Below are 15,573 nucleotides of genomic sequence, written 5' to 3' on the forward strand. Positions count from 1 at the left end.
GTGTACAACATACTGATAAAAAATTTTTATAGATTATATTTCATTTAAAGCTATTATAAAATATTGGCTATATTTCCTGTGTTGTACAATATATCCTTGTAGCTTATTTATTGTATACATAGTAGTTTGTACCTGTTAATCCCCTGTCCCCACTGGTAAACATTAGTTTGTTTTCTATGTCTGTGAGTCTGTTTTTGTTTTGTTATATTCATTCATTTGTTTTATTTTTTAGAGTTCACATATAAGTGATATCATACAGTAATTGTCTTTCTCTGTGTGACTTATTTCACTAAGCATAATACTCTCCAGGTCCCATCTTTGTTGTTGCAGATGATAAAATTTCATTCTTTTTTATGGCTGAGTAAGTATTCTGTTGTGTATATATGTACACCATATCTTTTTTATCCACTCATCTGTTGATGGACACTTAGGTTGCTTCCATATCTTGGTGATTATAAATAATGCTGCTATGAACATTGGGATGCATGTATCTTTCCAAATTAGTGTTTTCAGTTTCTTTGTATATATACCTAAGAGTGAAATTGCTGGATCATATGGTAGTTCTATTTTTAGTTTTTTGAGGAGCCTCCATACTGTATTCCATACTTGCACCAATTTACATTCCCACCAATGATGTACAAGGGTTCCCTTTGCTCCACATCCTCACCAGCATTTGTTATTTGTGGCCTTTTTGATAATAGCCATTCTGACAGGTGTAAGATGATATCTCACTGTGATTTTGATTTCCATTTCTCTGATGATTAGCAATGTTGAGCATCTTTTCATGTGCCTGTTGGCCATCTGTATGTATTATTTAGAAAAAAAGTGTATTCAGGTCTTCTGCCCATTTTTTAATTGGGTTGTTTGTTTTTTTGATATTGAGTTGTATGAGCAATTTACATATTTTGGATATTAACCCCTTATCAGTCATAATATTTATAAATATTTCCTCCCATTTAGTAGGTTGTCTTTTCACTTTATTGGTGGTTTCCTTTGCTGTGCAAAAGCTGTTAAGTTTAGTTAGGTCCCTTTTTTTATGTTTTGCATTTGTTTCCTTTGCTTTAGGAAAGGAAATATTGGAAAGGAACTATTGCTATAGGAAAGGAAATATTAAAAAAATATTGCTATGAATTATGTCAAAGAGTGTTCTGCCCCTGTTTTCTTCTGGTAGTTTTATGGTTTTCCACCTTACATTTAGTTCTTTTATTTATTTATTTATTATTTGGCTGCATTGGGTCTTAGTTGCAGCATGTGGAATCTTTGTTGCCATGTGCAGGATCTTTGTTGTGCCACGTGGGATCTTTAGTTGCAGCATATGGGATCTTTTTTTTTTTTTAGTTGCGGCATGTGGGATCTTTAGTTGCAGCAAGTGAACCCTTAGTTGCGGCATGTGGGATTTAGTTCCCTGACCAGGGATCGAACCCAGGCCCCCTGCTTTGGGAGAGCAGAGTCTTAGCCACTGGACCACTAGGGAGGTCCTACATTTAGTTCTTTAATACATTTTGAGTTTATTTTTGTATATGGTATAAGAAAATATTCTAATTTCATTATTTTACATGTAAGCTGTCCATTTTCTTCCAGGACCACTTATTGAAGAGACTGTCTTTTCCCCATTACATATTCTTACCTCCTTTGTCGTAGATTAATTAACCATAAGTGTGTGGGTTTATTTCTGGGCTCTCTGTTCTGTTCCATTGATCTATGTGTCTGTTTTTGTGCTAGTACCATACTGTTTTGATTACTGTAGCTTTGTAATATAGTCTGAAGTCAGGGAGCCTGATACCTCCAGCTCTGTTCTTCTCTCTCAAGATTGCTTTGGCTTTCCAGTGTCTTTGCGTTTCCATACAATTTGTCAAATTATTTGTTCTAGTTCTGTGAAAAATGCCATTGGTATTTTGATAGGGATTGCATTGAATCTGTAGATTGCTTTGGGTAGTATGGTCATTTTAACAATATTAATTCTTCCAGTCCCTGAACATGAAATATCTTTCCATCTTTTTGTGTCATTTTCAGTTTTTTTCATTAGTGTCTTAAAGTTTTCCAAGTACAGGTCTTTTACCTCCTTAGATTTATTCCTAGGTGTTTTATTCTTTTTGATATGATGCAAAATGGGATTGTTTATTTCTCTTTCCAATAGCTCATTGTTAGTGTATAGAAACTCAACAGATTTCTGTATATTAATTTTGTATTCTGCATCTTTACTTAATTCATTGATGAACTTTAGTAGTTTTTGTTGGTGTCTTTGGGATTTTCTGTGTATAGTAGTATCATGTCATCTGCCACCAGTGACAGTTTTACTTATTTTTTTCCAATTTGGATTCCTTTTATTTCTTTTTATTTTTTGGTTACTGTGACAAGGATTTCCAATACTATGTTGAATAAAAGTTAGCCAATTCAAATTTTAACATGTTCAAAACTGAACTTTAGGTTTGTTGTTTTGTTTTCCTTTTCTAAGCCTGTTCTTACCTTCTGAGCAAATGACTCCACTGTCTGGGAAGTTGCTGTGGCCAAAAAAACATGATTTTTTAATTGATTCTTCCTTTTCACTCATTTCTCTTGTTAAGCATATCAACCATTTCTGAGCTTTCTTCCTCTAAAGTATATTTTAAATTTTGCCCATTTCTTTTCACTGTCACCACTTAAGTACAAACTATTATCATCTCTTGCCTGAAATACTGCTATAGTTTCCTGACTTGTTTTTCCTGCTTCTGCTTTTTCCTCCTTGAGTCCATTTTCTACCTGGCAGCCATGGTGAACTTTAAAAAAAATGTACATTGAGAAGTCAGAACCCTGCATCAAGCACTTCATTGGCACTTAGGCTATAGTAAGGAGTTTGGCTTACTGTTCTTTATATACCTACCAAGCCATTTCTCACCTCAGGACCTTTATACTTCCTTTTTATTTTATCTAGAACTCTCTTATTCCCAGAGTTTTCTTTGGGTTTCTGTTTGCTTATTTTTGTTTGTTTGTTTTGGTCATGGCTGGCTCCTCCTCTCATTTTCCTCAGAGAAATTATTCTTGACTGTCCTTCACAGAACTTACAGTATATTATAGTTAAGACTTATGTGTATGTATTTCTTTACTCTTTTTGTGTGTGTCTTCTTACTAGCGTGTAAGCTCAGCAAGGAGGAATCTTGCCTGTAAGTGTTGATGCCAACACCTGTCTCAGTATCTATGTGTATTTAATATTGAATAAAGGAATAAATGAATGAATTAACAAATAAATGGATCTGTCTGGAATATTTATTGGTCAAGGAGTGAGGTTGAAATCCAACTTTATTTTTCTCTCACATCTAGCTGCTTGTCACAGCATCACTTTTTTCCATTGCTTTGGTATACCATTTTTGTAATATATTAAAGTCCTGGTGTATTTGGGTCTACTTTTGAACTGTCTCCACTACTGTTAGTATGTCTAACTATTCAACTTCTGGTATTAAATTTATTACTGTGACTTTAAAATCCACTTTAATATCTGGTAGGATGAGTTCTCTGTCAAATGATTTTTTCTGAATTTTCCAGAAATGAAATTTTCATGTTTTTATTTTTACATAAGGTACTTTTAATACTTTTTAATAGTATAAAATAGTATTGTGGACTCAACATTTGCACCATCCATGTTTTGGTCACTTGGCCATAAGAAATATTTGGGAGATGGAAGAGATCAGCCAAGATGGCAGAGTAGAAAGACCCTAAGCTCACCTCCTCTCATGAGCACACCAAAATCGTAACTATTCGCAGAACAACCATCAGTGAAAAAGACTGGAACCTACCAGAAAAGATCTTCTACTGCTAAAGACATAAAGAAGGAACCACAATGAGATGGAGTTGAATGATTATTGTCAAAGATAGAGATGTCTCCACAGAGGGAGAGATCTGACTTGGATTTTGAAGAAAGGAAGGGAGCTCACCAGATGATAAGGGGAAGAAAGAACAGAGAGACCGATGCAGAGGTGCAATACCAAGCAGCACATGTGGATAAGGAAATCATCTCCATCATTCCAGCATGGCTGGAAAATGCAAGAGAGCAGCAAGTACCTGGAAGACAAAGACCACTGTCTTCTGAATCCCCAGTACCCAAAGCAGAGCCTGGCACCCAGAGGTGCTCAGTAAATGTTTGTGGAGTGAGTGAGTGATGGAATGACAGCAACGGGGCCAGATAGAGAGTCCTGTAACCCATGCTGGACCTTGCAAAACCCAGAGGGCAAGGTGATAATTTAATCAGAAGAAAGATATAATTCAGAAATGACTTCTTAAAATATTTTTTAGTTATGTGACCCAGTGGAGGTGTTAGCTAACCCTGTGGTGGTAATAATGTTGCAAAATATATGTGTATCAAATCAACACATTGTACACATTAAACTTACACAATGGTTTATGTCAATTATATCTCAATAAAGGAGGGGAAAATAAAATATTCATTTTTAAATTAAAAACGTGAGAGAACAGCAGGAATTACTAGTTTGTGTGGAATAAGAATGACATTCTTCCCATTCTTGAAATGCACAATAAAGAAAGAGGTTGGTAGCATTGCTTATTTTCTGTGAACACCATAATGTCCACTTGTCACATCCTCCTCATTTCATTTAAGTCTTCAGCTCTTGTTAGGTGCCTACATCTCTTTTTTATGACCTCTTATTTCAAGTAGGTAGAGGCAAGACTTGCCCCAGCTTTCCCATCTTTCCTCTTTGTGTCTGTGTCACATCTGAAAGTATCTTGAATTTACAGTGTCCTACTTTAAATCCTCATCAGTACTTGGCAGATATTTAGAGGAGTTAGCCAAGAAAAGGAAGCCAAGCTATCTACCTGCCCACTTTGCAGACTTGTCACAGCTTTAGTATCTTCTAGGGAACATGAACATAACCAGACTATATGAAAGATAAGGACCTAGGGAGCCCTCTGTTCTGCCTGTACTGAAAACTCATGACTGCTTCTATATGGTAAGGATTAGCTGTAGTGGTAGTAAAATGTTCAACAGAACAGCACTAACTTACTAAAAATGCTTATCAGAGTTGTTGAGGTTGGTAAGGCACTTCTCAAGTATCCTTCCTATGTAAATAAAAACTTTACATTTACCTTTGTCCCTTCCTTAAATTAGAAAGGCAAAATCAAGAAATGGAAATTTATTCTAAGCAGAATGTTTGGTTTTCAAAAAATTAGTTATGGTGGTCTTTGGTTGTTATTTAGGGGAATTATGTCACTTATTTGGTGCCACTTCAGGTATGAACAAAGACTTTGAAAGATTTTTTAACTGAAAGATTTTTTTAACTTATAATTCTTTGTAATTATTCCCTTATTGTAATTATTCCCTTATTAGTTTTCCATATTAATGAATGCCTTCTTGCTTAATCCTTGGTTTTTACTTAGTACTTTTTCTATCTATCTGGAGAACTAAATAGTTTAGATCACTTGGTACTTAAAACTTTTCTCCTTTGGTTGTTATTGTGATGTTTCTTCTTTTTTTTTTTTTTTTTTTGGCCACGCCACGTGGCTTGTGGGATCTTAGTTCCCTGACCAGGGATCGAACCTGGGCCCCTGCAGTGAAAGCGCTGAGTCCTAACCACTGGACCATCAGGGAATTCCCTTATAGTGCTGTTTCTTAACTTAAACTATTGTCTTTTGAGTGTTCCTCTTCTTTTGCTATGTTTTTCTGTATAATTATGGATAATCCCTAAAGTTATGCCTTTAGGTCATATCTCCCTATATTTATTCCTCTGTGGAGAGACTCTTTTTTATGATTTTCTAAGACTCTCAAATCGATATCTTGAGCCTTTCCTTTTGTTTTAGCTTCATATTTCTGTCCATAGAACTTTCCCAGCTGGTTGTGCAAGTGTTATATCAAAATGTTAAAAACTAAGTGTATTTCTAACCCAGGTCTCCTTCCCAATTTTCATATTTTTCTTTTCAACTTTAACATTTTTTTCAGTGGTGTCACCGTTGTTTCAACCCGAATATATGCAAACTGTCAGCATGTTCACTGCTGAATCCCTGTTGCTCAGTAAATATTTTGAATGAATGAATTTGAATAATATGAATGAATTTTCTTCTTAATTAGTATTTCTTTTCCACTCTTTCCTACCTATCTAAAACTGCTCTTTCTGCAAAGTCCAGTTTAAGGTCTTGATAAAAGAGTAATCAGATGGTATACAGAGGTTGAGTGAATAAGAAATGAAAAATATCACTTGAATTTCATAACTAGGAGGTCATTTGGGAAGAGGGATTTCAATAGAGTAGGTACAGGCAAATGACAGTTTGAGGTGTGAATGAAAGGTGAAATGGACCAAGATTTAGATGTGGCTCTTCTCAAGGGGAATGGTTTGTTTTTAATAAAAACTTGGACATGTTTATATGCTAAAGGCAACTAGCAGGTAGAGGCTGAAGATCCAGGAGATAGTTAATGAAGTAAAAATTCTGAAAACCTACTGCAGGATTAGTTTTTGATAAGAGACACTTTTTTCACTGCAATTTAAAGTGCAGATACATTTTGTTTAGCTTCAGATAATTTTGTTTTTTGAGAATCAGGAAGTTAATCGAGCTCTTTCTTTAAAACTACCATTTTCTCTGTGAAATAAGTAATAAGCAAAGTCAACTGCTATATGATGATGGATAGTGAGGTGAAGTTTTTGAATAATGATGGCATTTGAAGTTGCTGTTATGGAGAACCGAAGAGGGAGTTGACTTCCTTCAAAGAAATAATCTTAGGCGAGCCCAGTTTAGGTTACAGTTAGACCATAAACTACAAGGTGGTGATTTTTTTCTCCTACAGTGCTTAGTAGTGGAGGTATAGGTGTGAAGGACCTTTTAGCTGAGATGCAAGAGAGAGATAGGGTGCCTGAGACAGAAAGATAAACTGGTCAAGGGAGATGAGATAGAAGAGGTTAGTCGTATATGATGGTTCCCAACTTAGTTATCTATATGAATAGCTGAAAGAGGCTGAATTATGTGAGAGCAAATAAAGAAACCAAACAAGGGACTGGAGGTCTGGATGAAGATGAGTTTAAAATGCAAGGGGAATAAGAGTAACAATTGGGAGAATAGAAAGTAAAGGAGATCAAGTAGGAAATAAGTTTAACAATCTGTGATAAATGCTTTTTTTTTTTTTTTTCCTTTGGTGTGGATGAAGACTTCTTTGTTCCAGAACTGTTAGAGGTATCATATATAAGCTGGAGATGAGAGGAGTGGTCTCCAAACTTTTATGATCCGGCTTCTCAAGCAGAAAAGGTTTTGAATATGTACCCCTATTGTATGCATATTTATTTATAAATCATATATAGGTTCTTCTGTACTATTATGCTTTATATATTATAAAACATTATATCACAGTACATTAAACTAGATTCTGGAAATGAGAGATTAAGCATATTTTAAATTTTAAAAAATAATACTAATGTTATTTTTGGTGAGGGCATTTTGATACTTCATTAGTTTTGAAAATCTTGGTTTAATAATTGGCTGTAGCGTTATCTAAAAGGCTTGTTTTAAGTTGAGTTTATTTTGGTACTTGGTTTTAAAGACTGTTGTAGTTCAGAGCTCATAAAGATACACAAATCCAGATGGAAAAAGTGCATGACAGGCTGGGCTGACTACATAATGATGCTTATCTATCAAACATGCAAAAGTTTTTGTTGAAATCCACCAAAAAAAGTTCTGCCTTTCCTAATTTCAGTTAGTTGCTCTTGAAAACTAGTACTAAGTTCCTGTTGTGCTGGATAATCTTCATTTGCACCTTCAAATCTATTCTCCACCCTTGTGCACTATGCTCTGTGCCCCAGGAAGCTGATCTCTAAGGACTGTTATCAACTGGTCTGCCTTGTTTTCTGGCTTCTGATTGGGTTCAGTCAGTTGGAGGCACTGACAGAGAGGTAGGGATATTTATTCTAACAGCTTCTTCTTTGCTGGGCTTCAGTAACTGCATCATCATAGTGTGGCCCTCTTCTACAATGACAGCTTCTTGGTTCTAGTAACTATTCCCTCCCCTTTCCCTTTTGAGCCTAGAGTGATAATAATGCTCTCTAGCTAGTCCACGAGTGCTTCACCATCCCTTCCTAGTTTCCCTTAACCTTACCTGCACATTTGTAAATGGTGTCTTCGTTAAACATCACCTCCTTTTGAATATTATCTCTTTCTTGTCAGGACCCTGAGGGCTATATTGCATTTTAATATTTTTTTTAAGTAAATGGGTTTAAAAAGTGACTGAAACTCTTCATTTGGAACATTTTAAAGCACATTAGATGATTCTGTTTCCAACTTTTAAGTGGGCAGATAAACTTTTTATAGGTGACACTTCTACATTGTTTTGGTAATGTAAAATCATGTAATAGCGGAAACCTTTCCAATCATCTTTTTATAGTAGAGGATCAGTCCAAATATTAACCTTAAGTAAAACTTAATATCAGTTTACTTCCACCTTAATACTTATTTTAATAATTTTAAACAAAATTGCACCTCTGAATTCTGAAACTTGGAATGCATCAACACCACAGAAAAGACCTTTTCATGCTTTCTTTGTGAGGGAAAAAAAAAAGAAAAAGGGTAACTATAAAACTCAATGAATCAACCATAATTATTGCTTAGCTTTTGCTTACAGTTAGCAATCTGTTATTTTCAAACTACTGTCAGACTGATTTCATGGAATAATTTTCCTAATAGGAAGGAAAACTTGAATTTTGGGAAGGGGGAGTTATTTTAGTGTATTATTTGATTGCTGATTATCTGACAATTCTTATCTGGAGGTGAGACTTATTTTCATCTTATTTTATTGCCTTTTATTCTCTGATGTATGAAAACTCAAGTACTAGTTAGTAACAAATGTTTAATCAGTGTTCTTTTACTGTGGACAAAACAGATGAGTAGAATTTTTCAACTTTATGTGTGTAAATTTAAAATGAAAAATAAATGGTTTGGCTTGTATCCTTCCAAATACTATATCTATATACCACAGTTTGAGGCTCTGAAGGAACAAAACAAAGTGCTTATCCTCCTGGAGCTTTCATTCTGGTGAGGATATGGATAATTACCAAATAAATAGATAATTAATGTATGATAAGTAACATGAAGAAAAAGAAACAAGAGTAAAACAATAGAGAATGACAGGGAATCCTTTACAGGTTATGGTGATCAGGGAAGTCCTCTCAAATATGGTGATACTTGAATACAGATTTGAATGAAGTGATAGTGCCTAGCCATACAAATATCTGGGGGGAAAGTGCCTTACAGGAGAGAGATCAAGTGCAAAGCAGATGTTGGTGTGACTGAGAATAACAAGGAGACTTTTGTGGCCAGAACACAAAAAGCTAAGGTCAGAGTAATAGAAAATAGGGTCTGAAGAGGTAGATGAGGGCCATATCATACTAACTCTTGTAAGCCATCAGAACTTTGCATGGTATTTTAAGTATAACTGGAAGGCTTTGGAAGAGACAGAGCAGGGCAATGACATAATCTGATTGGCTTTTTAAAAGGATTACCTGGGTTGCAGCTTGAAGGATAGACTGGAGGGAGATCAGAGTAGAAGTCAGGAGACGTGTCACAAAGAGATTGAAGTAAGCTAGGTGAGAGTTTGAACATGTACACAAGCACACACTACTGGATGCCATATGTATGTTTACATATACTTGTATATAATTCCTTTTGGGGTAAAAAATATATTTTACCCCAAAACAACTTCTTTACATTCAGCAGTGTAATGTGGACATCTTTTATAGTGAGTACATACAGATTTACCTGTTGCTTTTAATGGATGATGATATTGCATGTTGTGATGTACATGACTTTATTTAACCTGTCTCCTATTGAAGGACATTTATTTCCAGGTTGTTCTTTTTGAATGACAAACAATACTTTGTGTGTGTGTGTGTGTGTGTTATTGCTCACAGTTGTGGATATATGTCTATAGGGTAAATTCCTAGAAGCATGATGGGTCAAAGGATATGTGCACATTAAATCTTAATGATTATTACCAAATTGACTTCCAAGAAGGCTGTGCCAATTTTACATACCCGCTAATGTTGCATGAGAATTTTTTTTCCTTAGACCCTTTCATCTTTACGTATTGATACAAGAGAAGCATCATCGTTTTCTTTGTATTTGGATTATGAATGATAAATATCAAAGCTTATAAATTCTTATTTCTGATGAGTAATAAAGGATATTAATTCCTCTTTGTTATGAGAAAATACTGTTTAAAAAAGTAGTTTATAACTTCACCATCTCTACTTATAAGACTGAAGTTAAAGGGTAAAATTTAGTTTCTGACTTGTTTACATGACAGTTTATAAGCCATATGACTTAATATTTCCCTCAACTCTCCTTATCCCCAGTGCTCTACATACCGTGTAACCTCTGACATGTCATCACATTTCAGTGTAATATTGTCCATTAATGTTCTTTTCCATTAGTATCGATGAGGAAATAATTAAAATTACAGAACTAGTTAGTTCGCCAGTGTGAACACTATGCTAAAATGAACCCAGGTATACCCATTCAGTATCTGTTATTGCCAGTTTATTTTCCTTGGGCCCACGTTCCTTACTCCCAGCCAGTTAGCCACTATATAGATGTATGCTGTTGTGCTTAAAAGATCACAGCCTGAAACAGTATGGATAGATTAGCTCAAGTTCTTTAGCATTACTAGAAAACCAGTTTAAAAGTTTATGCCCTGCCTAAAGCTGAATTAGTTAAAATGTTATCTCATAATAAAGAAAACACATAATAGTGCCACAGTTCAGTAGAACCTTGCAGTCATACTATTCACGGGACCTAGATGGCCTGAGAGTAAGAATGTTATAAAGTTACTCTAACTTAGAGTAATAAACCACTGTAAATATAGTCCAAGATGGACAGGAGTTTGATTATATTTCATGTCATAAAGGTTTATGTTTCGGTGAACCTTTAGCTTATTTTATATTACAGAAAACCTGTGCCTATAGGAAAGCAGGAAAATATGACTACAGGGTCAAATTTTAATTTACATAGATTCTTATCCAGCATATTGAATGCTTACTTTAAGATTGACTTGATTTTACCATTGTAGAAACAACATGTACAAAGCCTTCAGAGGCTCTGGGATGTTTTGCAGAGGTAGAACAGCAGATATTTTCCCTGGTGCTTTTCACGATTAACTCATATAGATTTACAATTAACTCATAAATTCAGGATTCAGTTTTTATTCTAGACTTAAAATTTTATAAGATTAATGTTTCTTTCTTCAGTGTAAATAGTTTTAATCCAAATTCGTTAAGACAATTTATGGATAATTAAGCAAACTGCTAAGAAAATTTTTCATCCTTATCTTTAAGCATTAGACTAGTATCTTAGTGTAATAATAAATATCATAGGGTAGGGAGACATTTATGGTGAGGTTGAAGAGGAAATCTAGATTCCTAGGTTCTTTTTATAGTTTAGTCAGAAGGTTTCTAAATTTACAATTATATATTGTAATGCTTACAACTTAAAATTATATATTGTAGTGCTTCATTTGTTTATAATTACTGCAAAGTGTTTATATATCATAAATTTTCTCTCCCAAAATGTTTTTGTGTGATTGTATATTTTTCCATAGTAATGATATAGTAGTATGAAATATATGAAGAGATGTAAAGATAAGCTACATTTAATTTTGCAAACAATAAAATTTTTTCATTGAAGAGATCTTTAATTCTTAATTTTAGTGCTTCAATTTTATATTTTTTTAATGTAGGGAAGAGACTATCACTCAGACTGACTTTATGACATGAGTAAGGAAAATTAGAAATTATGTAGGGAGGATAAAAATCTGAAACATAGCTAAGCAAGGTTTAACTAAATTTTTATGTAGTTAGCAAAAAGGATTCATCTTAAGATGCTGGTTAAGGGGGTTTATTGCTTACCCAGAAGATTTGACCTGTGAATTGACTTATTCTTCTCCAAGGCACTTGAGAGAAAAGACAACGATAGCAGTTACATCTAGAGGCTATTATGGATTGGAGGATGAGAAGGGAACTGCATGTACTTCAACAAGGCGCCGGTCAACACCACGAAGTTTGGCAGGCTTGACAAGTGGAGTTTTTGAATCTGTAATGGTTCAAGTTTTGAGACAGGAAGAACAGCTGAGAGCAAAAGAAGAAAAAAGGTAAATGCTAAAAAAAAAAAAAAGTTGAGTTTCATGTTGTTCAAATTTTCAGGAACTACATTTCAAAGAGTAGTTGTATAACTTTTGTGTGCCCATATCAAATTTCTGGGCCCATTTTAATAGTGTTCCAAAATGCATTCTCACCTACGTATGAGTTAGTACTGAAATATCACAATGATATTTGTTTCAAAATAGAGTTTTAAAATTTAAACCAAATTACTTTGAAGCTATACAAAAATAATTTGTATGAAAGATTTCAGGGTGCTTTCTAGATTTCTGGAAGTAGTCTTAAATGAATTATAAATTTTAAATGAGAGGAATTTTATGTAGATTCATAGAGCTTTAGAATAGAATCACAGACCTTTAAAGTTTAAAATTAGGAGAAACTCCAGAGACTGTGTAGTTCAAAATGACATATAGGTTCACTTCTGCCAGTCCTCCATTGGTATTAATTTCCTGGATAACTATGCTTACTCTGGATTCATCAGGAAAGAATGTTGTGCTCAATTAGTGTTACCTTCTAGGGTCTGGGAGCATAGAGATGGGTGACACATCTGTAATTTTTTTTTAATAGCAAGAGACTAGGGCCCAGAGAGGTAAGTGATTACTGAAAAAAGACTGGTGGTTTTTTTTTTTTTTTTTTTTTTTTTTTTTTTTTGCTGTACGCGGGCCTCTCACTGTTGTGGCCTCTCCCGTTGCGGAGCACAGGCTCCGGACGCGCAGGCTCAGTGGCCATGGCTCACGGGCCTAGTCGCTCCGTGGCATGTGGGATCTTCCCAGACCGGGGCACGAACCCGTGTCCCCTGCATCGGCAGGCGGACTCTCAACCACTGCGCCACCAGGGAAGCCCCAGACTGGTGATTTTTATACTAAATCATATCTCAAACTATGTTAGGAGTGATTGCTGACCTAATAGGGAACTACTAATGCTACTCAAAGGCAATTTATAATATATTGTTGCTCCTCTTATAGTAATAAATTTAGCTTGCTTTGATATTTGTAGGATTAAAATTCAACCTTGAGACTTTCTACCACCATACTTTTTAATAGTAGTGGTTAATTGGGAACTCACTGTGAAATACTTTTTTTTTTTCTATAGAGCCTCATAGAACTACTTATGCTATAGGAAAGAGGGTTTTATGGAAGGGGATAAGGATTAATCTGACAGTAGTATGTAATACATTGGAATAGAGAGGAATTGAAGAAAAGCAAAGCTTGTAGGAAGAAGGCTGTAGTAGTCTAGACCTCCACTACTGGTAACCAGAAATAGGGAGAAGGTCAGATTGTTCTGGGAACAATCAACAGTACTTAGTACCTTCCTTGACATAGGGGGAACAAAGGAAGAGACAAAGAGGAGTCAGGAGGTAGTTGTAATAATAGCAATAAGAAGAAAATTAAAAAGAATGGTTAACATTTATTGAGCAGGACTATTTGCCAGGTTTAGCTCTGAGCACCTTCTATGTATGTATTCAGCATTTGTCCGGAGGCACAGAGACATTAAGTAACTTGCCCAAAGCCAGGCAATTTTTGAGTGGTAAATTTAAGATTGGAACCCAGGCAGTTTGGTTATAAAGCTTGTGCTCCTAAGCAGCGTGCTGTCCCTGTGACTTAAATATGATGGAATCAGCAAAGAAAATAAAAAAGCTTTGAGTCCATGGTGTGGAGAAAGATCAGTGAACTGCAGTTTTTAATAAGTTGTTTGAAGTGATGAGGGAAGCATTTAAGCAATTAAGTAGAAATGGCTAGTAAGAAACTAGAGATATGACTGAATCTTTTTCTTTTCTCCGATTTTACATATATTTATCTGTGTCCTGTGCTTAACATCAAATAAACATAGGTGAATAAGACATAGGAAAAAATCCTTCATTAAATGTCTAGTGACTATGATAATTTACTATGAATTAAACTTTCTCTTTGAGTACAGTGTTAACCTTTTCTTTTTTAATTAGAAATATTTTAAGCACGGAGCAACGAATAAATACAATTGTAATAAAGGCCTAGATGCCCACTACCCAGCAATTTTTAAACAAAATAAGCATAGTTTTAATCAAGATTTTCTGTATTTTTCTTCTGTCCTCAGGAGAAACCACTTTCCAGACTTTATCGTTCCCATGTATTTTATTATTAAATTTAAAGAATTCTCTTATATATTCTGGATACAAGTCCTTTGCTAGCTATGTATATGCGTTGTGGATATTTTCTCCCAGTGTGTGGCCTGCCTTTTCATTTTCAGTGTTTTTTGAGGAAGAGAAAATTTCATGCTTTTGATGCAATTGTAAATCATTTTAAAATTCAGTTATATTTTGTTGCTAACATAGAGAAATACATTTGATTTTTTTAAATTGATTTACAATGTTGTGATAGTTTCAGGTGTATACAGGTCTGTTTCTTAACATTCTTTTTTTTTAACATCTTTATTGGAGTATAATTGGTAACAATGGTGTGTTAGTTTCTGCTTTATAACAAAGTGAATCAGCCATACATATACATATATCCCCATATCTCTTGCATCTCCCTCCCTCCCACCCTCCCTATCCCACCTCTCTAAGTGGTCACAAGCACTGAGCTGATCTCCCTGTGCTATGCGGCTGCTTCCCACTAGCTAGCTGTTTTACATTTGGTAGTGTATATATGTCCATGCCACTCTTTCACTTTGTCTCAGCTTACCCTTCCCCCTCCCCATGTCCTCAAGTCCATTCTCTAGTAGGTCTGCGTCTTTATTCCCGTCCTGCCCCTAGGTTCTTCAGGACCATTTTTGTTTTTTAGATTCCATATATATGTGTTAGCATATGGTATTTGTTTTTCTCGTTCTGACTTACTTCACTCTGTATGACAGACTCTAAGTCCATCCACCTCACTACAAATAACTCAATTTCGTTTCTTTTTTATGGCTGAGTAATATTCCATTGTATATATGTGCCACATTTTATTTATCTGTTCATTTGTCGATGGACACTTAGGTTGCTTCCATGTCCTGGCTATTGTAAATACTGCTGCAATGAACATTGTGGTACATGACTCTTTTTGAATTATGGTTTTCTCAGGGTATATGCCCAGTAGTGGGATTGCTGGGTCGTATGGTAGTTCTATTTTTAGTTTTTTAAGGAACCTCCATACTGTTTTCCATAGTGGCTGTATCACTTTCCATTCCCACCAACAGTGCAAGAGGGTTCCCTTTTCTCCACACCCTCTCCAGCATTTATTGTTTGTAGAATTTTTGATGATGGCCATTCTGACTGGTGTGAGGTGATACCTCATTGTAGTTTTGATTTGCATTTCTCTAATGATTAATGATGTTGAGCATTCTTTCATGTGTTTGTTGGCAATCTGTATATCTTCTTTGGAGAAATGTCTATTTAGGTCTTCTGCCCATTTTTGGATTGGGTTCTTTGTTTTTTTGATACTGAGCTGCATGAGCTGCTTGTAAGTTTTGGAGATTAATCCTTTGTCAGTTGCTTCATTTGCAAATA

At 35.0% G+C, this 15,573-nt stretch overlaps 1 protein-coding gene across 3 annotated transcripts in view; it reads left to right on the forward strand.

Annotated features, from left to right (window-relative positions):
• Positions 1-15,573, forward strand: part of BRD10 (bromodomain containing 10) — a 104,666-nt gene that overhangs the window by 17,671 nt on the left and 71,422 nt on the right. For 2 of the 3 annotated variants that reach the window (XM_079928003.1, XM_079928004.1), the window contains exon 2: positions 11,903-12,103. The exons of the other annotated variant lie outside the window; for it this stretch is intronic. In XM_079928003.1, the coding sequence (XP_079784129.1) occupies positions 11,903-12,103 (201 nt within the window). The remainder of the gene's footprint in view (positions 1-11,902; positions 12,104-15,573) is intronic. 3 annotated transcript variants of the gene reach the window in all.

This window comes from Stenella coeruleoalba, assembly GCF_951394435.1.
Source record: "Stenella coeruleoalba genome assembly, chromosome: 7".
Taxonomy (NCBI): Eukaryota; Metazoa; Chordata; class Mammalia; order Artiodactyla; family Delphinidae; genus Stenella; species Stenella coeruleoalba.